Source organism: Physeter macrocephalus, chromosome 14, assembly GCF_002837175.3.
Source record: "Physeter macrocephalus isolate SW-GA chromosome 14, ASM283717v5, whole genome shotgun sequence".
Taxonomy (NCBI): Eukaryota; Metazoa; Chordata; class Mammalia; order Artiodactyla; family Physeteridae; genus Physeter; species Physeter macrocephalus.
This window is the reverse complement of record NC_041227.1, coordinates 39,505,517-39,531,976: the sequence shown is the minus strand read 5'-3', so window position 1 is coordinate 39,531,976 and position 26,460 is coordinate 39,505,517. Positions and strand designations below refer to the sequence as shown.

The following is a 26,460-nucleotide window of genomic DNA, read 5'->3' as shown; positions in this document are numbered from 1 at the left end:
TGCACTGTTGGTGGGAATGTAAATTGATAGAGCCACTATGGAGAACAGTATGGAGGTTCCTTAAAAAACTACAAATAGAACTACCATATGACCAAGCAATCCCACTACTGGGCATATACCCTGAGCAAGCCATAATTCAAAAAGAGTCACGTACCAAAATGTTCATTGCATCTCTATTTCCAATAGCCAGGACATGGAAGCAACCTGAGGGTCCATCAACAGATGAATGGATAAAGAACATGTGGCACATATATACAATGGAATATTACTCAGCCATAAAAAGAAACGAAATTGAGTTATATGTAGTGAGGTGGATGTACCTAGAGACTGTCATACAGAGTGAAGTAAGTCAGAAAGAGAAAAACAAATACCGCATGCTAACACATATATATGGAATACAGGAAAAAAAAAAAAGGTCATGAAGTACCTAGGGGTAAGACGGAAATAAAGACACAGACCTACTAGAGCATGGACTTGAGGATATGGGGAGGGGGAAGGCTAAGCTGTGACAAAGTGAGAGAGTGGTATGGACATATATACACTACCAAACGTAAAATAGATAGCTAGTGGGAAGCTGTATATGTATAACTGATTCACTTTGTTATAAAGCAGAAACTAACACACCATTGTAAAGCAATTATACTCCAATAAAGATGTTAAAACAAACAAACAAATGAACAAACAAATAAAGATATAAGGATACCAAAATCTGTACTGGTTAGAGTTCTACCAGGGAAATAGAACCAGTAGGAGATATATAGATAGATAGATAGATAGATAGATAGATAGATAGATAGATAGATAGATAGATAGATAGATAGATAGATAGATAGATAGATAGATAGATAGATAGATAGATAGATAGATAGATAGATAGATAGATAGATAGATAGATAGATAGATAGATATAGATAGATATAGATAGATATAGATATAGACACAAAAACATACATATATACATACATGGGGACATATACACTATTTGCATGGAAGCTACATGGAATAACAAAATTATATTATTTAATCCCATTTTTTTTTTTTTTTTTCTGGTATGCGGACCTCCCTCTGCTGTGGCCTCTCCCGTTGCGGAGCACAGGCTCCGGACGCGCAGGCCCAGCGGCCATGGCTCACGGGCCCAGCCGCTCCGCGGCATGTGGGATCCTCCCAAACCGGGGCGCGAACCCGGTTCCCCTGCATCGGCAGGCGGACGCGCAACCACTGCGCCACCAGGGAAGCCCTTTAATCCCATTTTAAAGTGCTGAAAATATGCCTTCAGTTTGCCTTCAGATTAAAATAAAATCTCAAACAATGTCAAAAAAAAATAAAGTAAAATGATATACACATTGACTACAAAAACAAAAAACAAAAAACCAGAACTGTGATATCAAAGTAGTCGGAGGAGAAGATGTAACAAATTAAAGGGTCTGCTTTTTAAGGCTGCAGAAGTCTTCTTGTAGAAAGGACTGCATTGATTGATGTGGCCTATAAAGGAAACTCAGATAATGAAATAAAACCAGCATTTAAGAATTTCAGGCTGAGAACTCATTGCCATGGCAACCCTCTCAGAAGGGAACTTGTATAAGAAAATAAGATTCACTTGACTATGTCTTAAAATGAAAACCTACACTACAGTGAAACAATTAAATGCAGCATTCCAAAATTGCTTATTGCCACAGTGCCTAGAGGTGCTGTAGGTCCAGCATCTCTTCCATTGGAAAGTATTACTTCTCAAAACGTATGACATGGAGGGAACATCATCTAGCTTTGAGGCATCTCTATGGGCATTGGATGTTTCCTACCAGTGAAGATTTACAATTGTTTTCAGTCCATAAATCATCTAGCATCACACTCATATGGAAACCACAGTGGTATACACCATTCAAACAAACAACTATCTTCTAGTCTGCCCATAAATCACAGAAAGCTACCAAATTCATATATCAATTATTACCTATACTTCGTGGGAAAATCATTTTTTAACCTACATAAAATCTGGTTTATTTTCACATACTAATCATTTTAATAAAAACATCTATTTTTTATTATATGTTTTCACTCAAAGAATATCAAACTGGGTACACTATATTTTGTCATTTAAAAGGAGTTTTCTTGAATACCTAATATCACTGACAAACATGAATTTATGCCTTTTAACTGATGCTGAGAGAAGAGATCACTTTGAACAGCATGGATGAGGTTCCTAAAATTGAACCTGGTGGTAAAAGAATTTGACATTGAGAAATTTTAAATCATATTGTTAAAAAAAAAAGAGAGAGAAATAGAGGTCAAGAATAACATAAAAATCCTTATAATATATTTCTATGTTCACTTAAACAAAAAACGATAAAAGCAGCAAGACATATAAGATAATACCTATGCTATTTTAATAACTCTACATCAGCATCTAGTGATAATGGGTACAGTATTATTAACCTCTATTTATCAGCCCTTTCTCCATTGAAATTTTTCCTTCCTGTCTTCAACCCTACCTCTGCTCCTGAGGTTTCACCAATATAAATAATTTCCATTTGCATATTTTAGCTAATATACATTCAAAAGGATATTCTGTATATGTTCAGTCCTCCTCCAGTGCCACAACACCCTTTTCATTTTCTCAGGACATAACATTGTCCTAGAAATCAAAATCATTCTGTTGCTTGACTTCATGAGCAACTGATTATTCATTTCTCAAGTTACATGCATTAGAATACTGTGGTTCTAAGACCTGGATCTATTTTTTGACATCTACCTTTATCTTTTCCAATGTTTTACTGAGAAAATCTGCACCCTCCTTGACTTTTCTTTCATTTTCTTTCCTATGCCCATTTTCAGTTCATTCTATTTCTAATTATCCCCTACATGGTGACTTACGCTTTTTGCTTATACTGGAATCAACATTCTCAAGGTTGTCAAGAATGTATACCAAAGTAAATTTGCATATATTTGAATTTTTCCCAAGGGGAACTCATGGTTGGAGGAAAATAACTGAATCAATGTTTGAAGTAAGTTGGACGGAACAAGGTACTTGCACAAACCACATCTAGGATGCATGAAAGATTGGTCAGATTTTTCACCTGAAACTCTCTGTGGTAAGTTTGCATGATTAAAACCCTAAATTTAAACATTCTTGGTATTAATAAAGCTAATTAATAATTCATAGAAGAGAGCTGCCACTGTAAAATGAACCATTAGATTTATTGATTAATTTATTTTTATTCTTTTACAACCTAAAGCAAACATGTGGGTACATATTGAAAAAAGTTACCACAAAGAATGGATACAGGAGAAAAATTTAAAGAAATTTTCTCGTCTAAATTAATAAAAGGAATATTATTTTTTTCATAGTAAAATATTGTATCCACAAATGTCACATCCAGTAACCAAGTAACTACCTTATTTCTAGATAATTATGTGACTCACTTTTCCTTCTTCTCTATTTAAAAAGTATCTCCTTTTAGCACAACTGGAAGGTCAGTGAAATTTCTTTGTACCCCACTTTGTTTCCTGTTTCTCCCAACCTCCCTTCCAATTCTCCCTCAGGCTGAGGTGTCTGGTACTTTTATTATCCTCTAATTTATCCTGCCAAAGTGAAAAGTAATTTGATAAATTTCTTCAAATTAAGGTATTAGGAAATTAATCATCTGCTGATCTCCTGAGTATTTGCATTTTAAAGGAAAATTGCAGAGAAAGAACAATTCCTGACCGTCATAAATTACTCATTATTAAAGAATTTCAGGCTTCCATGGGAAGATATTTAAAAGTGATGAGAGAACAAGAGAGTACTCTCAAATCATACAATGGACATGACGATCTGGTCTATTTATTTGTCTGGATGGTCAGGAGATTGAGACAAATTATATACTTGAAGGTAAACATTATATCCTCTAGGTCTTAGGAGATATCTAAAAGTGTCTTGGAACACAGTAGGTCTTATTATTTATTAAATAAATATATGATCATATTATTTGGTTTACCGCCAGCAAAATTTTGAAGAGTATATTCCTTCAGAGAAATTAGAGTAAAGCAGACATCTCTGACCCCTCTGCTGTGACACCAAAGCCTTTGGTTTCATTTTGGCAGAAAAGTGGTACCATCAAATATTTCACTTATTCACAGACATTTCCCTGGCCCACTTGCAGGTAGGCAGGACTATGTGAATAGTTCTGGCCAATTAAATGGAAGCAGAAATTATGTGTGTCACTTCAAATCTGAGACAGTAAAAGGTTTATGCATGATTTTGCAAAGTTTCATGGCTGAGGAGGTTGTCAGCTCCAAATAGCAGAGCCCAGAGAAAGTGCAATGCCTATAAGACAGGGTCTCTGAATGTAGGCCACTAAGATTTTGAGGTTATTTGTAGGTGTAGCACAGCCTTGCTGATCCAGACCAGTAGAGTAATACATTCCCTTTATGGCATTTACCCCACTGCCGTATAGCCACTTTGTTACACATCTGCTACCCCACCTTAGCTAGTTACTCCTTATTTATTTTTGTAGCTTTATTGTAAAACAACACATAGTGGAAGAAACCATGGTAACATAAGAGTATTTTTTTAAGTTAAAAATTAGACTACAAATTTAAGACAGCTGCATGTGGTGACAAGATTAGTATAATTTAATTCAATTCAGTGCATCTACTGAGCAATAAAGGTTTGTGGCATGTTTGTGCTGTCAATACACACATGAGTTGGTAATATTAACAATGATATTATTATTGATTATGAATAAGATGATATTAATCATTATTAGCAACATTAATAGTTTTAATTGCCTAAATAAACACAGTAGTATGAGATAATAGAAAATATATGTTGGTTTCTGTCCCTAGTTACTGGCACAGAGCTCCAGAAACCTTTGTAATTTCTGAAGTGATAAGAATACTGGGAGCATCTTTTGTTTTAGTATTTGTCTTTGATCCCATGCCTGACACAGGGCTCCTAAACCTCTTGTAAATTTCTAAGTGATAAGAGCACTAGAAGAATCTTTTGTCCTAATGAATTGACTCTGAGTGGGCTTCTGGATGACTTGAGACATGATTAGAAGCTTGGAATTTTCATTCCCATCCCTCATCCTCCAGACAAGGGAGAGGGGCTGGAAATGGAGTTAATGATTGATCATGCCTATGTGAGTAAGTCTCCGTAATACCCCAATAGTTTGGGGTTTGGAGAGCTTCTAGTGGGTGCACACAACCACACCAGGAGGATAAAAACCCACCCCAACTGCACGGGGACAGAAGCTCCTGTGCTCCGGACCCACCCAGACCTCGTCCTATGTATCCCTTCATCTGGCTGTTCATCTGAATCCTTTATCACATCCTTTGATAAACTGGTACATGTATGTAAATGTCTCCCTGAGTTCTGTGACCTGCTCTTGCAAATTAACTGAACCCAAGCAGAGGGTCGTTGGACCTTCCAATCTATAGCTAGTAGGTCAGAAGCAAATTTGACAACCTGAGCTTGCAACTGGCATCTTAATGGTATGTGTGAAGGGCGGGGAAGGGGGTGGCAGTCTTGTGGGACTGAGCCCTGAATCTATGGGGTCTGACACTATCTCCAGGTACACAGTGTCAGAACCGAGATAAATTATAGGACACCTAGGTGGGGTTGCAGTGAATTGCTTAGTGTGGGAAAAACCTCCACACATTTGGTGACCAGAAATGTCATGAGTGAACTGTTCTGTGTGAGTAGTAAAGGAGACTCACAGGGAAGGAACACACACTAGGGAAGAATGAGATTTTTCCCTACATAGGAGGAAGAAAAAATTGAGATTTTCCTTTACAAATATACTAACTGGGTACTTCATGATAATTTATTTCTGTATAAAAACATCAAGAAATGATATGATAATGTCTAGAGGTCTGGGTTTCAGAATATCAAAGCAAGAATGATCTCAATCTCCTACATTTGCCAAATCATAAACTGTGAAAATATCTTACACTTGAAGTAATATTATCAAATACTTTTATAGAGAATACATTTTCCAGTTATTTTACATCCATTATTTCAACTGATCCCCATAGTAGCCTCATGATTTAGACAGTAATAATTTACTGATTCTTTGTGTATGGAAACTGAGGCTACAAAATACTGACATGACTTTTCCATGGTCACACTAAGCTGATCTGATAAAAGGGTTTATGAGACATTTTCTTTGACATGCATATAAATGAGTTCAAGTTAACTTTATTTTCCATCTTACTAACCAGGATTTTGATATCAGACATCTCTCCCCATCTATAGTAATGTCTATAAAGTGGAAGCCTGCACAATAAAAGATGTATCCAGTCATGATAACATTTCTAAGAATTTTCCATTTCCCCCCATATGACAAGGATTTGATGACATTAGCATCATTATTTTTTTTAATGTTGGTCAAGAACATGACATTCCATATGAAGTAGAAAGCCCCATTTCCTCCTGCAAGAAATGAAAGAAAGGCAGCCACCATGGGGAACAGTATGAAGGTTCCTTTAAAAATAGAGTTACCAGGGCTTCCCTGGTGGCGCAGTGGTTGCGCGTCCGCCTGCCGATGCAGGGGAACCGAGCTCGCGCCCCCGTCTGGGAGGATCCCACGTGCCGCGGAGCGGCTGGGCCCGTGAGCCATGGCCGCTGAGCCTGCGCGTCCGGAGCCTGTGCTCCGCAACGCTTAAAGTGTACAAGTGATTATCACAAACGAGATGATGTAAGAGCAACCTCAAATGAAGCGCTCATCTGGCCGCCCGGTGCTCTGCAGGGCTTTCTGCCCTTCCACCTGGCTCCAGGCGATGAGCCCTCTGGCGGGCTCTGACCAGCAACGGGAGAGGCCGCAGCAGAGGGAGGCCCGCATACCACAAAAAAAAAAAAAAAAAAATAGAGTTACCATATGATCCAGCAATCCCACTCCTGGACATATAGCTGGAAAAAACTATAATTTGAAAATATACACACACCCCAGTGTTCATAGCAGCACTGTTTACAATAGGCAAGACATGGAAGCAACCTAAATGTCCATCAACAGATGGACATCAATAAAGAAGATGTGGTACATATACAAAATGGAAAGCCATAAAAAGAATGAAATAATGCCATTTGCAGCAACATGGATGGACCTAGAGATTATCATACTAAGTGAAGTAAGTCAGACAGAGAAAGACAAATACCATATGATATCACTTATATGTGGAGTATAAAAGAATGATACAAATGAACTTATTTATAAAACAAAAACAGACTCACAGACACAGAAAACAAACTTATGGTTACCAAAGGGGCAGGAAAAATTAGGAGCTTGGGATTAGCATATATACACCACTGTATATAAACAAGATAAACAAGGTCCTACTGTATAGCACAGGTAACTATATTCAATACAACACTGTAAATCAATATTGTTCAATAAAAAAAAGAAAAGAAAGAAAGTAGCAAGGAAGGCAGATTTTTTTAAGAATATGAGACAAGATATTTGACGGCAACTCCAGTCAACCATGTAAGAACGTGGTGATTAATTTAGCTGGATATTTTCCTTCATATTTTGCAGATATTTTCCATCTCCATTTTTATTTACTAATATTACAGTGACTTCAGTTTAGTGCCACCACGTGCTAATTTTATCCAAGTAACATGTAATTAACCCCTCAAAATCATCATCAAACATGGTAACATAGAATAGACCCAATTCTAATCTCAGGATGACTAGAGTATCACATTGTAGGGCATCTGATAAAAGTTAATTTAACTTAGTCGATAATTCTTCCACTCTTTACCTCATGGTAGCAAGTACAGTAACAGCAGATGTGATTATTTTAAGGTCATCATAGTTAGGGATGTATATTTTTTCTGTTAAAAGGATGGGTGATGTTTTTACACTGTTTCTAATGGGCTAGTCTCTTCTTACTTTTTACTGACTTCAAGAAAATCATTAGAGATGCCAGTGAATTTGTTAGCAAATTCTCTTCAGGTCTCAAGGTCCATATTTCCCAAGTTGGAAACTTCTATACATATCCATTTTTCTTAGCACTTCAGCCCCATTTGCCTCTTTTAATCAATAAGCTATATTGACAAAATTTTAATTATTCCCAGAATGTGCACACTTGTTTTGATTTTTCTTATTTTCCTTTAGAGAACAAAATGAGTCAATTGCTTTAGTAGCTTACTTTGCTCCCTCTTTGAACTTCAGCTTTCTCCTCTAAGACAAAATAGTGTCTAACTTATTGATTCATTTGCAAAGAGAAAATTTTTAAAAATCAAAGAGTGAAATGAAATATCTAGCTCTGTTAACAAGTAGGCAAAGATGTAAAAAGCAGTATAACTGGCTTGAAAAAAAGTTGTCTTATTTTAAGCAAACTCACATTGGAAAAGGCACTTCATAATTATAATCATGCATGAAAAGTACAGCAACCATCCAGGGTTATCTAAATGTGTCTGACTCTCAATGCTCCTTCATGCAAATAATAAAACCACCACTTCTGTGAACTCGCAAGCAATGCTGATCCATTCAGCCTGCTAAGAAGTCAAGTGTTTAACTATCTTCCTGTTCCATGATTTCAGCAAGGTTAAACATCTATCTGAAAAACCCAAGGGATTCTGCCCAAATTAACTTACGATTGGGTATTTACACTCTCATTTTTCTCATAGTTTTATTTTACTGGTGTAATTGAGATGTAATAAATGTAGGGCATGTTGCAAAAGAAAAGCAGGTGAATAAATACCTCCAAATCCAGCTAGAGGAGACCCCCTTTCATCTCAGCCTACTGCTAAGGAAATAGATTAGATCCACATTTTCTGAACTCTCCCATCTAAATTGATAAAACTAAGAAGGGATGTGGCATACCCAACTACAGAGTATTAGTTTAGGAAGACCAAAATCAATCTAAAAGAATAACATCTTTCAAGTTAAAACACATACACACACACTCACACACACACAGACACACACACACACACTCACAAACATTTTCTTCAAAAGATAATGGCAACAGGGAGAAAATAAATTAGATGTGATGGTTCCAGTTCTGGGACTCTATACCTTTAAATTCTAAAACTTTTAGGCAAATATTTAGGACACACAAATGAGTGGAGTCACAATAACTGATAGACTACATCACGTACTAAGGTCATTAAACTTAGCTTTTAGAATTATAGAAATGATATTCTACCCTCATTTTGGACAAGATTGATTTTGCAGTATATAAAGGCTGAAAAAGAATAAGAAATAAGAAGCATAAAAGCACTTACAACTGATCGGATGTTATTTTCTTTCACCAGTTTCAGAGATGATTTATAGCAATTTGCAAGGTCTTCCTTGTGGGAACCATTAATATGGCCTCTGGCTATTGGTCCTACGGTATGGATAACATCTGTAAATGCAAAAGGAAGGAAAAATAGGATAAGCAAGATATTTTTCACTTTTCACATAATTGGTGCTTTATTTATTTTAGGTATTTGTGTTGGAGCTTGGAGACAAGCAAGCTAAGAAATACTGATGATGCAAATGCTTCTCTGGTAAAAGATTTTAGATAGCACAGCTTTTTAAAGTAGGCAGTTTTCCAGGAAGGTGATAATTGTGAAGAGGAATCCCCTACCAGTAAATTGTTCCATCGCTACTGGTCAGATCCAAGCATAACAGATTATAATATGAGGTGTGAATAACTGGCACGCTGGTAGAAGACAAATCCTCAGTGGGAAATAAACTGAGAAATAGTTGCCTACAAAATGAACATTCTGAATTGACATGGGAAGGAAGTACCAATGTTACACATCACTTTACTTATGAATAAGACAATAGTATCAGGCATTGTACACAAGAAAGAAGGGCAAGTTTCTGGAAATATGTCAAAAGAATTTATAATAATCAGTAATAACACTAAAAGGGTTATTTTTTAATTTAATTTATTTTTTAATACAGCAGGTTCTTATTAGTAATCTATTTTATACATATTAGTGTATACATGTCAATCCCAATCTCCCAATTCATCACACCACCACCACCACCCCTTTCCCCCCTTGGTGTCCATATGTTTGTTCTCTACATCTGTGTCTCTATTTCTGCCTTACAAACCGGTTCATCTGTACCATTTTTCTAGATTCCACATATATGCGTTATAAAAGGAATAATTTTTAAACATCCCTACCAATTTACAATGCAATCTATGATCCTCACACACATGAGGTATGCTGGGGATAATGGTTCCTAATAATTACTTAACTTCTATTTTTCACTATATTAAAACTTTCAAAAATCAATCTGTACTTTTCATCCTCTATTTATATTTAAAACACAAAATTAAAATTTTTTGTTTTGGCATATAAAACCAGCCATTGTGGTATACATAAACATTTAAGTTTAGGAACTTAATTAAATAGAACTGTCCTCATTTTAAGTCAATAAAGGTTGTAAGAAATAAACCAAATTTTAATCCAAATTACTTGAAAATGCCTTGTAACTCCTGCTTCTCAGTCTTATCTGTTAATCTGGATTATAAACTCATTTAAATGATGTGAGTAACAATAACTAATCAACTTTGATCAAAAGAGAAATTCGGTCATTAGAATATTATCATGAAAATAAATGACTTGCTTTGGCTTAATTTCAAAAACAGTAACAAGAGAATAAGAATGCTTTACCAAAATGCGACTATGGAATAGTTTTAAATTGCATATGAAATTTAAATAGCAGAAAATAAATCACTAAGAGAAAGATCTTTGTTAATTGTCTGCTAAATGTCGAGAGTATTATTTAATGTTGAGAAAATCCCCAAATGTTGATTTCAACTTTTAACGACTTTAAACAGTATTTAAACCCTTGTCAGATAATGTTGAAGATGATATCTTGTCATCAAAATAGGCAGAAACCTCATTAGTGAGTTTATGCAGATGTTATTTCACAGACAAACCTGGCTTTAAAGTGAGAACCGCTATGACATATTAATAGAACGAGAGGATAAAGGGAGATTAGGTTGTATTTAGCGAAAAACAAAACAAAACAAAACAAAACCGCAGAGACACACACACACACACAGACACACACACTAATATTTTTTTTGTAATAACAAATAAGAATTGCAACAGGATTTCCCAAAGCAGGTTCAGTAAGATATGGGTTTAAAGGTCAATTCAATTTGGGGATCACCAGGTGAGATTAAGTCAATCAGTTACCTTAGTGTAGGGTTCCTCTGGACACTTAGGATGCTACAATGAATTGTGAGTCTCCGCAAGGGAGGCGGGTGATGAACACAGAATGCTTTGTTTCCAAAATACATTTGACTAAACCTAAGGTTTGCAGAGTCCCTCATGGGCCTAAGTTTCCACAAATTAACCTGTGCCCTGTTATTCCAGGGCAATTTTGGCACCCCCCTTGCCATTGTTGAAGGTGAAATCTATGTTTTTTGTTTTATTTGTTTTCTTAAACCTCATTCCCATTGCCTCTGTCCATCAAATAACCATATAAAAGAGCAACAGGACATGACTTTGGTTTCCTTATTTTGTGGATGGAGAAGGTCAAGAATAAATGTCTCTTATCCAGGTCATAAAGATGTGTCTACTTTTGCCAACTGAACACAGGGCTTAGGGGCATTAATGGGAAGAAGAGAGAGAGAGAGAGAGAGAGAAAGAGAGAAGTCCATAAGGGCAGGAAATAATGACATAATAAATAAATGTTTCCTTTGCTTTCTCCCTTAGCCATCTTTCTCCATAAAACTTACATGGCATTTTTGAAAAATTATTCCTTTCATTTCTTCAGTTCTCCATTTAATTTAAGTCTGAGGACAGCCAATAAAAGAGCATCCTCAACATCAAAATATTGATCTCTGTTGGTTATGGTTATGTATTAAATTCACAGCATCCAAGATCAAGTGTTATTATTGACCAATATAACGACCTCTCAGATCCACAAACCTGGAGGTGAATCAATGTAAAGCTCGAAAGGAAATTTTCTTCATTATTTTAATTGTTTATAGTACTTCTGGGTGACTCTTTTACACCAAGGAGTTCCCCCTTTTCCTGTTATAAAATTCAGTCAGGAGGCCTGCCTTCTGATTCCAGCTCCAGCCCTGACTAGTGGAGTAACCCATATGAAGCCATCCTTTCATTGGTCCCTGCCTTGGTTTCCTTATCCACAAAATGAATCAGCTGCTTAGATGATCTCTGTGGTCTCTTCTGTGCTTGTGGCATCATTAATATTTAACCTTGTAATGGAGACAGATGGAGTACAGAATGATGTCTGGGCAGTTAAAAGGACTTTAAACACTGTTAAGTGGCTCTCAAGCTTTTTGAGTATAAGCATGTTTATCAAATACCAAATACCTCTTTTTAATATCAAAAGTCTTATGGTCTACCCTTTCACAGTAGTAGTTTCAAAATCCACTGATGGAGAACAAGTTAGAGAAAAACAGCTATTAAAACTTCAATGATGCTTTGTATTAATTTACATTTTATTAAACACATTACAATCTTCAGAGCGGACATATGCATGTGAGATACACGAGATACATGCATTCAATTTATGGAATTAACTTGCACATGAATTTGTGGATTCCACGGTATAGATAAGATAATGTAAATAGAAGTGTTTCATCTGATGCCTGGTACATGGAGACACTCAAGAAATGCTAATTATCAGCAGCAGCGGCATCCCAGGCATCCTGAGCACACAGGCAGGAATGGCAGTTACCATCTTTCCTCTGGTGTGGAAAGAGCACTAGACTGTAAGCCCTAAGATCTGATTATAATTGTCAGAAGTCCCAAATCTGTCACTAACCAGCTGTTGACCTTGGGCAAGTCATTCTTCTCTTTGGGCTTTGGTCTTAAAACCTAAAAGAAGGAGTTGAATAAGATGGCCTCTAAGATTCTTTGCAGCTCTCAAATACCATCCCTCTTCTACATGTCTATCAAGAATTAAGCTATAGGTTCTGAGTAGTCTAATTCACTATTTTCCAGACAAATGAACATCAGTAATGGTTCAATTTTCTCCAACATGCCTATACAATGAAATGCAAACTGGCACCATTCCCAGAGAGAGTGGTTAACCATATCTTTCCAAATTACAAATGTAGACTCCTTTTGGTGTAATAATTCTATTTCTAGGAATATATTCTGTGGATGATATGCTTGGAGACAACCTAAATGTCCATCAATAGGGGACTAGTGAAATAATTGTACATTTATACAATGAAACATTATGCTTCTGTAAAAAGGACAATGAAGGTATTTATGTATGAATATGGAAAGATATTCAGGATATATTACTATGGAAGAAAAAGAAAGAAACAAAGAAATAGAGAGAGAGAAAGAGAAGGAAGGAAGGAAGGAAGGAAAGAAGGGAGGGAGGGAGGGAGGGAAGGAGAGAGGGAAGAAAAGAGATGCAGAAATGTTAAGCATGGTACCATTAGTGTAAAAATACCTCCACAGGTGTAGAAAAGAATGCATATTTGTTTTAGTTAATATATGCATAAAATATCTCTGGGAGGATAAACAAGTAATTAACAGCAGTGGTTAACCTATGAAAACTACAAGGATAGGGCCAAATATGGGAAGAAGACTTTTCACTGTTTAGTAATATTTTTGATGTTCAAATTATGTGAATGTGTTACCTATATAAAAATTAAATTAAGTATTAAAACAAAGATCATATGGTTAAACCAAGTTCCTGAATTCCATCTACCATATTCCTACAACATATAAAGACTTAATATGCTTTCTAAAGATGATCTTATATCACTATAAATAAGAAAATACACTTAAAAATATTTACATAATTTCAAGGGATTTAAAATAATAACTCCACTAGGTATATTTTTCTTTTATTTTGCTACTCTCAATAATCTCTTTATATAAAACAATTATTTTCAGATAAAAGTAGGGTTTAAATGGTAGGAAAAATGGCATTTTTTTACCTATATGGCTTATTATATCTATATTTAAAGTTTTACTATAATTTTAATATGCAAACTGAGTCCTAGATACCTTACAGTGAAAATGTAGGACAGGAACATATTTCTCAGGTATCTCAGTTACCAAAGAATTTTGCATAATGGTCAAGAATTTTTAGAGATGAAAAGGACAGTAGAGAAAATTTAATCTATTTTCCCTTGCTCAATGGATCCACAGGAGAAAGAATTATGCCCAAAGTCACAGATCAATGTGGGGAGACACACTATCACAGAGACAATATGATTATGAATAAACTTTTCCCAGTGTGGCTACTTATTGAAGGAAATGGCATACATTTGTGTATATAAAGTTTGTCATGCTTATCATGAATTCCATTACTTTAGCCTCATACTTTTTATACATGCAAATTCTGATTGGCTATTGCTGTGCAAGAAATTACCCCAAAACATGATAACTTAAGACAACAACAACGCTGTATTATTTTTTATGGCTTTTCTGGATCAACAATTCTGAAATGGCTCAACTAAGGGGGTCTGGCATGGAGCCTCTCATATGGTTGTAGCTGGGTAGTGGCTGGCAGTGGAATAGTGTGGGTTCCAGCAGCTAAGGGCCGGCCGGCCAGACATCTCTCCCTCTTCCTGTGGTCTCAGGGACTTTCCATGGGGGCCAGTTTGGGTTTCCTTATGGAAGCCTCAGAACAGTCAGCTTGCTCACATGACAGCTCAGGGCTCCAAGACCAAGTGCGCCAGAGGTGGAAGCTGTGTTATCCTTTCTATCCCAGCCTTGAGAGCGACACAGTGTTACCACCACTGTACCCTGATTGGTTGCAACTGTCACAAAATTCCACCCATTTCAAGCGGAATCATGCAGACTTCACCTCTTGATGGGAGAAGTAGCAAAGCATCTGTGGACATGTTTTAAAACCGGCACAATGAGGGATTCCCCAGACACCTGGGGCTTTTTGGGGGTTAGCATGTTTATCAAATACCAAGTGTTGTGGTAGATAAATAAGATATCATAGGAAAAACTTATATGATTATTTCCATGCAGTCATTCATGAAAGCAGTATGGAGGTTCTTCAAAAAATTAAAAATAGAACTACCATATGATCCAACAATTACACTTCTGGGTGTTTATTCAAAGGAAAGAAAAACATCTCAAATAGATATCTGCACCCCCATGTTCACTGCAGCATTACTTACAATAGCCAAGATATGGATATAACCTAAGTGTCCACTGATGGATGAATGGATAGAAAAAATAGGTTTTATATATGTAAACAATGGAATATTATTCAGCCATAAAAGGGAAGGAAATTCTGCCACTTGTGATAATATGGATGGGACTTGAGGGCATTATGCTAAGTGAAATAAGTCAGAGAGAGGAAGACAAATACTGTATGATCTCACTTACATGTAGAATCCAAAAAGAAAAAAAAAAACAAACCCAGCAAACTCATAGATACAGAGAACAGATCGATGGTTGCCAGAGGCTGGGGGCAGGAGGGGATGTGTGAATGGATGAAGGAGGTCAAAAGGTACAAACTTTCAGTTCTAAGATAAATAAGTCCTGGGAATATAATGCACTGTATGGTGACTATAGTTTCTAATACTATATATACTAATACTATATTTGAAAGTTGGTAAAAGAGTAAATCTTAAAAGTTCTCATCAGAAGAAAGAAATCTATTTCCAGTATGAAGTTCTCAGACCTATTATCTTAATAAGTCAACTGCTGATTTAATTAAAAAATCACAGCTAGAGAAAGACTGAATATGAAATTAATATGCTTATCAATTGTAAATACAATCTAATTTGGAGATCACAGTACGATTGTAGCTCCTAGACAGAACTTCCTGGCCCAGCACTAATTTTGTTGTTTCTTCTGTCTTAAAGTCTGGCAGGAATTTGTAGGCAAAGGAAAGGGCAGGGATGGCTGTTACAGAATCAGCATCGTATCTCACTGCGAGCAATGAAAATAATGTTGTTTCCCTGAATTGTCCAGCTCCACATTCCAGAAAGGAAGAGCAGCCTTCATGCACTTGAAGCCCTTTCTTAAGGAAAGCCAAGAAAACAGCAATGCGGTCTATACATTTAATCAACATCTCAAATGCAAGCCCTGCAAGAGGTATGCAAAATGGGATGGCAGGTCGTTTTGTACTTTATCTGACTAAAGTGTGGCAAGACAAATCGAGCCTGATTTTGTTCATCTATTTCTGAAATCAATCAGCCTATAAATCAGCTCTTTTGTTTTGAAGCTATAACCACCACCTTGTGCTCCCCCCACCTCATTCTATCCTGGGAAGTTAGTCTGAAGTCTATAGAAAAGGAAGGTAGGATGGAAGGTTGTCTTTGAAGGGGGTGCCCGGAGGGAGCATGCTTTCATTTCCAAATGTGTAAATTGACAAATGTGCAATTGGAATGCCAAATAAATATTGAAAGCAGGAGAATCATTTACTAGGATTCGATCAGACTTCCGCGTGATAAAACAAATGCAGCAAAAACATTCTGCGAAAAAATATTAGCATAATGAATTTTAAAACAACTGAGGGAACACATATAGGTTGCTCTCATCATTTTCCATCTGAGAAGCAACTGTGCTACATTCAAACTGTTAATGAAGAGTCAGACCAGGAGTAGAATCAATTACACGTTGCTTTCATTCACTCCACTCTTGTATTCATAAGCATAATCGGTCCATCTAACAGACTGCATAATGATGTTGTGTCCTGTCAATCATATTCAAATTGCATGAATTTTAAGGAGAAAAAACAATGCGTGGAATTAAATTGATTTTCTTTTCTAGAGCTACAACCACAAAACCAAGCACTAAAAGTATTATTTGCAAATCTCATTGGCCAATTTATATGATAAGCACCACCAATCTGCAACCTGAAACAGAATACTTGAAGTTCGGTTAACGGGAAATTGAATTACCACCTGATAGCATTACAAAGTAAATGCTGTCTTTTTTCTCCATATAGGTCAATGTTTTCAGATACACATTTTCAGGGCTTGTTTTTATTATATTTCAAGAAACAATTGTCCATAAGACGTTCCTTTTCAATCTACAGCAGACATCAGTTAGATTGTATTTCAGTTGCAGCATGTTTCTAAATTTGGATTATTCTCTCATACATTTCTTCAGCGGCATGTTTGATTTCTTTCCATGCTCCGAAAGACTAGGCATACAGCTTTGTGCATGAGTTTGGGATAAACCAGCACTTAACAATGTTATTTTCTAGTGCATTTTCCTTTGAGTCTGTGAGTTGAGCCTGTTTTGTTAGTTTTCCCTCCAGTGTCCTTGGTTATAAAGGGCTTCTAGTTCACCCTAGTTCACCTCTCTTAGCCTCCTTGGTGCTGTGGTTCCCTAAATAAAATGTCTACGTCTATGTCTATGTCTAAGATTAAATACACAGTAGCTAAACACCATTTGCATTTTACAGCTGATAAAGGCACACTGAATGCACTGTCAAAGCTTGAAGGAGTACACCCAGCTCAGTTTGAGGTTTGAATCCCATTTTTACATTAAAATGTGACAGTGTTGCCACGTTTCGGGCATCTTGTGCTGACAATATGTTTCATGTTTCATTGACTTCAAAGTTGTGAAGTTTTAAGCTTAAATTGTGAGGGTCAAGTTTTAAAATAATACTTGAGCAATTTCTACCAAAATGTTATCCTCCATATTAAAAAAAGAAAGAAAAGAAAGAAAGAAGGAAGGGGCAAAGCTCATTTTAAATTTTTTACTAGCTCTACCTCTTCTGCCAAAGGTTTATTGTAGGTCAGTCCTATTGATGGGACTGTGTCCTATTTCAACTGGACACCTACACATAAGGGTCTATTTGCAATAATATAGATTGAAATTTGTATAAAAGGGATATCCTGTGGTCAGCCATTTATAGAATCTTGGAGATTCCACAGGGTACTGGGGGCATCTGCATTACGTTATTTCCAACAGAGAGAGGTCTCAGAGAGACTGTGGGAAGCTGAATTTTCTGCAAAATTCCAACATTTCACCATCATTTTAGAATGAACCAAAAGAGAACACATCCTAGAAGGAAGTGAGTCAAATACATGGCATTTTTAATACTTCAATAGCAGGGGTGAGAGGAGGTGGAGGTCCAGATAGACAATATGACTTTTTCAAGGAAAACAATAATAAGATCTTTGTTCTGGTTCAAGGGATGGATGGCAATTGGCAGCCTTTTCAGAGAGATGCAAAACCAGTGCTTTATGAAGACACAAGGGGAAAGTAGGCTTTAAAAATTCTATGTAGTGAGTAAAAATAAATGAACGTCAGTCCCCTCCGCAGGGTAACTCTACAAAAGTGGAATCTAGGCTGGGACTGAAGTGTGCAGAGGGGTCAGTGTGCTTGTTTGTCAACAACCTTCCTTTATAGCTCCCTTGCCACCACAAGTATGGACTAGAAAGGCTTTTTTTGCAATCATTCACTTAGTCATTAATTCTCTCCTTTTTTAAATAAATAAATCCACTAAGTGCCAGGTACATAAGGTAATTGCTCTGTTCACTCACACCAAACAGGTCTTGTGTTTTTTCTGACTACAGGCCTTTCCTGGTGTCAAGAGAGCCCCTCCATCCTTGCCTCTCAAAATCCTTCCCATCCCATGAAACTCAAAAAGAATTGACCTTCCTTGAAGATGTGATCCATGAACCGCACTATATGAACTAAACGGAACTCAATTCTCCTCTTCTGGTCTCCAATAACACTTTCGTTTGACCATTTACATGACTTTTAACATGAACATTTCTGTACACACAACTAAGAATATTCCATCAGTCAGAGCTCTCCAATAACACAGCATTCTGCCTGAGGAGGCAGGGAATTTCCTGTCATCAGAGGCAATCAAATACGACTATGTATGCATCGAGATTCCTTCTAACTCTGTGATGTTATTCTGTTTCCTGTCTTCATGTGGAGACTACTCTTCCACTGCAGAAAACATGACCAATCTATGTCTGAGTCTCCTGCAAAGCCAAGAACTCTATGGGAACAATTGCCTAAGAGATAATTAGTGAATTTGTGAGTGATTCAATACAAGTTGGCCTGATATAATCAATCTAATCAGAGATGATAAGCTGGATTAGAGAAAACAATGAGGTGAAATGGACAGACTAGACTGAGCAAGCAATGGAATGTAGTTTGACTGGTTCAGATCATTCAACATAATTTTTATAGAACTAAGAATCTGTTTCTTCACAGAAAGACTCAGCAAACCCTGATCAAAGATTTCCTAATAAATGCACTACAATTAAAAAGAAAAAACCACACACCCCCACACACACAATTCTAATACCATCACACTTTTTAGTAAAAGCTATAAGATTCTTTCCCAAGACTTTCAACAGAAAAAAAAAAAAAAAGTGTGCAGTGACTCCTTTGCCTTTTTCTGCAAGAGATAATTAAATGCATTTTAAAAATGTGTCACTTCCCTCATCTGCACATGGTTCATTTTAGAATAAATTGGCTTTGTTCTAGAGATTGGTTTTGGCTCTCAAATCACAAAATGGAAAATTGCAGATTCTCTACATGTCTTCTCAAAAAATTAATAGGATCACTTTCCGTGTTTCTTTTTTTTTTTTTTTTTTTTGTGGTATGCGGGCCTCCCTCTGTTGTGGCCTCTCCCGTTGCGGAGCGCAGGCTCCGGACGCGCAGGCTCAGCGGCCATGGCCCACGGGCCCAGCCGCTCCGCGGCATGTGGGATCCTCCCAGACCGGGGCGCGAACCCGGTTCCCCTGCATCGGCAGGCGGACGCGCAACCACTGCGCCACCAGGGAAGCCCTCGTGTTTCTTAAAAAGTGACATTTGGGTATAATGCACCCACCTCTCCATCAAAATAAACCAGGTTTAATTTCTCCCTGAGACCAGTACATTCATAAGACACCACTGGACTACAGCTACTCCATACATTTACACCTGTACTCTCTTTTGGGTTGCACTTTCATGGTATAAACATCCACACAAGGCTCTACACCTAATTTTCTAGAGGAACACTTGTATTTAGAAAAGATAACTGAGAAAGACAGAACGTTTTAAGAATTAGATTAACATTGATTCTAAAAGAAAGAATACGTGGAAATTTCTATACTGTGAAGTTTCATTTTTCATGAGTTCACTTATACGAATTCAACAATATGAACAAGGGGTTAGAAGGAGTGAGAATGACAAAATATTTAAATAATAAGGACTATTTCACTAAACATTTCCACAATGAGTGTTTGCTCTAGCATGAACATGAACTTACATTGCTGGACTCCAAGAGATCAGACTGCATTCCCACCTACCTCTCAGACATGATTGGCTCTTTGTGCAAAATAGAAGCTGTTTTCAAACTTTTTGGTTTTGGAACCTCTTTACACTCAAAAATAACTGAGGACATGTGAGAGCTTTTGTTTTGGTGGGTCATATCTATCACACAAGAAAACAAAAGCACATATACAATTAACTATCAGGAAAATGATGCTATCACATGTCATGTAACCTCTGGAAAACTACACTGTACACTCAAGAGAGAAAGAAAGTGAAAAATGCAAATAATCTCTGAATATTATTATGAACATGGTATTGGCCTCACAAATCCCCTGAAAGAGGTATCCGTAAATCACGCTTTGAGAGTTGCTACACTAGAGCTTCTTTCTGTGCAGATCTAGTAACTAAAAATAAATATCCCCACTTCTAATGGAAAATTGGCACCATTAACTACTTCATCTCGTTCTCAAGTTTGAAGAAACAGTGATCTCTTTCAACTCTATACGGAAAACCAGACGTACTCGTCTTGTTAAGAAATTGTATTTCTCTGTTTCAACTTTTGTATGAGTTAAGGGATTTTACAAGAGTAACCTTAACTGAATGCAATTTTTGTCTTTTGGATATAAAGATTCTCAATCTTTAGAACTTAATTTCTCTTTCCACTTCTGTGAGACAGTGATCAGATCATTTCTACTCGCCAACTTCTTGAGAATAGAGATGCTCTTCTTAAATAAGCAATTTGCTTATTTAAGACTAGTCCAGATCTAGTAACTAAATATAAATATCCCCTAAATATAAATATCCACTCCTAGTAACTAGGACTCAAGGAAGAAAGTCTAAGATGACTGCTACCAGATCAGTTGATTCTAGTAGAGAAGAAAATGGGAGGCACAGCTTTTTAAACAAGAATTCTACCAGACATCACAGGATAAAGCAAAGATGGATCCTTCAGGATCATGCATTCCCAAAAGAAATCATGAAAACGGTTTCCTTCCTTGTGCTTCCTTCTTCATAAAATGAGTTGGAAGCTACTAAAGGGAAGGAGACCAGCTAACATTAAACCAGGTCGGCAGGAATGAGAAAGGACACAGATAATTCAAGAAACTTAAAGGTTCTGGCCAATTTTGATGATGGTTTCAAGGTGGGAGGGAGAAAAGAAAGGGAAGAGTCAAAATTCATCTAAAGTAACTCCACTCTGGGTGACTGAGGGGACGACAGAAATGGGGAAATCAGAATATATAGTAATTGAGGCCCAACTTATTGTGGTGCTTGTCAAGTCTTCTAAAAATCTATCCTTAACATAAAAATAAAATATGATTCATTGTGAGGCTAAGATTCAAAGAGGTCAACATGTGCCTCTGCAAGATTATTTAGTGGAAACCATTAATGTAAAACCACTCAAAGAAAACCAAGAGATCTTTCCATAGTAATTCAGATGCTAACAATGGAATATTTGCCTGGAAGCTTTGATAATTAAGCAATGAATACCAGATTTTAAAAGAAAGAAATACATGTAAATAAATAAATAACATCTGGTGATTGATTCTCTAGTAATATACTATTGTGTAGGCCAATGAATAAAAATTCCAATTTTTATTTGGAAATGGGGTCATGCTTGAGTGATATGATAATATGATGAGAGAAACAGGCAGAGTAAAAGAATGGGTAGTTTATTATGAGTAGGAAAATATTTTATATTATAGAGAAGTGTCTAAAGATGGTCACTAGAATGTGCAATTACAATCAGATAGAATGATAACAGGGGACTATTACTCAGCCATAAAAAGAAACGAAACTGAGTTATTTGTAGTGAGGTGGATGGACCTAGAGTCTGTCATACAGAGTGAAGAAAGTCAGAAAGAGAAAACAAATACTGCATGCTAACACATATGCGGAATCTAAAAAAAAAAAAAAATGGTTCTGAAGAACCTAAGGGGCAGGACAGGAATAAAGATGCAGACGTAGAGAATGGACTTGAGGACATGGGGAGGGGGAAGAGTAAGCTGGGACGAAGTAAGAGAGTGGCATGGACAGATATACACTACCAAATGTAAAATAGATAGCTAGCGGGAAGCAGCTGCATAGCACAGGGAGATCAGCTCCGTGCTTTGTGACCACCTAGAGGGGTGGGATATGAAGGGTGGGAGGGAGACGCAAAAGGGAGGAGATATAAGGATATAGGTATATGTATAGCTGATTCACTTTGTTATAAAGCAGAAACTAACACACCATTGTAAAGCAATTATACTCCAATAAAATGTTAAAAAAAAAAAGAAAAGAAAAGAATGATATCAGGAAAGAGCAAGAAAACAAGTCTTCACATCCCAGTGGAAAATCCCACTCACTGGGTAAACTTGTGGGAAGTTTACCCACAAGTTTTTACTGGGAAAAGTAATTTTACCTTTCCTCTCCTCTCTGTAAAAACAGAATAATATTTATTTTTCAAGTTCATAATGGGGAATAAATTAGCCATTATATGTGAAAGCATCAAGCACAGTACCTGGCACGTAGTAGGTGAACTCTAACTTGATTGATTATCGTTAGTACTTGTAGTTAATTATATTCACAGTGTGTATAAATAGGATAACAATAAGCTCCTTCATATTTAATCAGTATTTCATCATTACACTCTCAAAATTCATAACTATTCATAGAAACCAATTATGTCAGAATTTATATTTTACTGGCTTCTTTGCTTCTACTATTTCTTGGATCCCTGGTTTTCTCTTTCTTAAACTTTTTTTTTTTTTTTCCCTCAAATATTTGGGTAATTCTTTCAGAGATGGTCTGTAGCTGGGAATTTTCTAAGTCACTAGATTTTCAAAAGCTTTTAGTTCATTCTCATTTCTGAATGTTAGTTTTCCAGCACATATGACTCTAGGTTCAAATTAATTTTTCTCTCAGAATTTTGACGATTTTGCTTCATTTCCTTCTACCACAAGAAAAAGCTAGTTTGATTTTTACACCTCCATAAGTTGAGCTGGATTTCTTTTCCTCTCCAGAAGTTTTAGGAACTTCCAATTTATACTTGGAATTCTGAATTCTGTCTAGGTTCTTTTAGGACAGGAATTCTTTTTTCTCTTTTAGTTATGAAGTTATTACTACTCTTTCCTTTTCTCCATTCATTCTAGAAGTCTTAATAGATGGGTTGTATATGTCTGGGAGTAAATCTCAATTGTTTTTACTTTCTCTTAAATATAATATTTTATCTGCTGCACATTTTAGACTATTTCCTTGACTTATTCTTTGCATCAGTAAGTTTTCAGCTGTTTCCTTTCCATTATGCATCCCTAATTTCTATTTTTGTTTTAACTTCCTGGAATTTTTATTTCTCTCTCTCTTGTTAGAACATCTTTTTCTAACTTCTACATGTATTGACTATCATTCTTTTCTCTAACAGCTTTTTTACTGGATATAAATCCTTTTGTTGTCCAGGATAATACTCTGTTACAGCTATCTCTCAGTGGATCTGAATTCACTTAACATACACCTTCACACTTTTTTTCTTGATACTTCTGGAGACCCATACAAATTATATGCATTTTCATCATATTGTTATTTATAATGCAAATAATTAATCCCTTGTCAGGGCATCTCTAATAAGAAAGAAAAGTATTTGTAATGTTGTGATTGATGCCTGAATTATATAAATAGACATTTTAGCAAGGAATGTATTTCTCATGCAGCTAACAAAAGGATTATAGAAATTGCTAAGATCTTCACAGTTTTTTTTTTAATGTTAAAAGGTATGATTTTATTTTCCCAACATGATAAAACAGCACATGCTTCCAAATTGCAAATACACACACACAAAAACACACAGGAAAAAATAAAGAGAAAAAAAGGAATATATTCAGTGTTTTCATGACTCAAAACATATCCATCCACATCATTCTAGCTATTTCATAGTGCTTCTTTTAGAACTGATGACAACATTCCAAACTAGACCTATTTTAGACCCCATTTTTAATAAATATTATACACTTTAAATAAAAATGGATTACATGTTTTCCAGAAGAGAATAGTTCAAATTTGAAGAGTGGTTTTTAGATACCTAATTATTATGCATTAATTACAAATCCTATTTAAACTACTTAAACTAAAAGTGATATTTATTTTTACCCTCACTAGTAGATCTATATGCCTTGTTACACACTTAGCTGTCCAGAGATATTTAAAACAGAAACATATCAAGCAGCTGAATTATTTTCTGAAGCATCCTTGCAGTGCAGCATTTTGAAAACACAGAAGACAACATCAGTAACATGTTCTGATAGAGTTTTAACAATCTTACTGCTTATTTCATTCTGAAAGACTAATGTCTTAGTTCTCTCTACTACAGTAAATGGACTGCAAGACACTGCTGTATAATAAAGAACAACAAAATTAACCTTTCTAATGGAATTATCATTGACAATTTTATTGATGAACTAGTGCAAAAGTTTCCATAGGATTGAACCAAATATCTTTTGTTATTTTTTGCCTTTTAATGTTCTTATTAAATGGAGAAAAAGGTCATAAAGAACACACAGATGCAACCAATTTACAGAATTTCAAGAAGACAACTTTGGCCCCTTTTCAAATGTATACTCTGGGCCTAAGAATCTATCCATGAGGTAGGAATCCCTGGGATTCCCTCAGAGCCCTCACTTAGGTTCTAGAAGCTTGTGAAGGCCAAAGCCTGCACGTGCTGGAAGCAAATGATGACATTCCTCTAAATGGCTCAAGTCACCACTGTCCTGGACATAGCCAGAGAAGAATGAGGCCATATCTGGTCTTGGCCTGGGAGCTGGAGTAAACACAAAAGGTTAAAGGAGAAATAAAAGGTTTTTCCTGTTGAAAGAAAAAATTTCCCTTGGACTTTTCTTGTGCTAGAAAGAGCAACTTTCTTCCCAGGACATGGCTGATTGTATTTGTAGCTTCTGATAAATCTGGCTTTATCATATAATTCCCATGAAAGCTCTATGGGCTCATCAGAGGTATATGGCCTCTCACAAACCACAAACTTTTACTGATATCTTCCTCATTATTCTTTATGACATGCTCCTGCCAACTTGTATGAATGCCTTCACTCAAGGAATAAGGCTTAGAACCAGAGGAGCCCACACCTGGACATACAGTCCCTCCTATGCCAAGGCTTTGGCTTACCTTCACTTTTATGGGTTTCCCTTACCATGAATTTTCCTACCCAGGGTGAACTCTATGTTAGAACCCTTGACTGAAAATAAGAGACCTCTGAAGGCAGTTCTTTGGCAGGAAGACCTCCCTGTAGATATTGCTTTTGGCTACAGGCATGCCCTTGTTGGATGCCCTCACTTAATCCTAAACCCTTGCTATGTCAACAAACCACCTTCTCATTTTGCACCTCCTAAGATATCTGGGGCAGTGGTTCTCAAACTTGAGAGTACATCAGAATCATCTGGAGGGATTGTTACAACCCAGATTGCTGGGTCCGACTCCCAGAGTTTCTGATTCAGTAGGTCTGGGATGAGGTGGAGGTGGGAACAAAGAATTTGCATTTCTAACAAGTTTCCAGATGATCCTGGTCCTGCTGGTCTAGGAACCACATTGGTCTAGGAACCAGTTATTAGTCTAAACCAATAGTGGCAACCTGTAGCTCTCTTACAAAAATTCTACCCATGATCTGCTACTTCAGTTTTGACTTGGCACCCAAGGGTCTGACCTTGATTTTTGCCAAATGGATTTACATACCAACTGCACCTCCAGCTATAATCTTTGGCTTATATATTGTGTTAATAACCATGTTCTGTTGACCTGTTGACCTGTATGGCCTCTCCTGACATGCCACGCTCACGTGTTACACACACCAAAGACAATCTATAGCTTTGAATGTTTGCATGTAGATAATACAAAAGCAAAACTTGTCCAATCTCAGCTCTAGTTCCCATAAATTATAGCAAAGAGCTACAAAGATGAGAACAGTTTGGACAAATATTGTAGTACAAAGAGCTCATTCTGGATTAAATGTCAACAGAACATTAATAACATTAATTGAGGCAATGATTGAAATTATTTAAATTATAAGAAGATCAGGGTCTGTGCACAGTAACTGAGAACAGTGTTTAAAGAAAGCATACTTCTGAGTTAAGCCAAAGAACAGGCAGGCCAAACTGAAGAAGAAAAGTTCAGTTAAGTAAGTAATTTGACTTTGAATTGATTCAAGGAGGGGTCAGTGAAGGGATTAAGAAATGGTTGGATAGAGACTGTCATACAGAGTGAAGTAAGTCAGAAAGAGAAAAACAAATATCATATATTAAAGCATATATGTGGAATCTAGAAAAATGGTAGAGATGAACCTGTTTGCAAGGCAG

General features: G+C 36.5%; 1 protein-coding gene across 3 annotated transcripts in view; it reads right to left on the bottom strand.

Moving 5' to 3' along the window:
• Nucleotides 1–26,460, bottom strand: part of MACROD2 (mono-ADP ribosylhydrolase 2) — a 2,044,226-nt gene that overhangs the window by 841,422 nt on the left and 1,176,344 nt on the right. For all 3 annotated transcript variants that reach the window (XM_028499297.2, XM_028499299.2, XM_028499300.1), the window contains exon 6: nt 9,209–9,330. In XM_028499297.2, the coding sequence (XP_028355098.1) occupies nt 9,209–9,330 (122 nt within the window). The remainder of the gene's footprint in view (nt 1–9,208; nt 9,331–26,460) is intronic.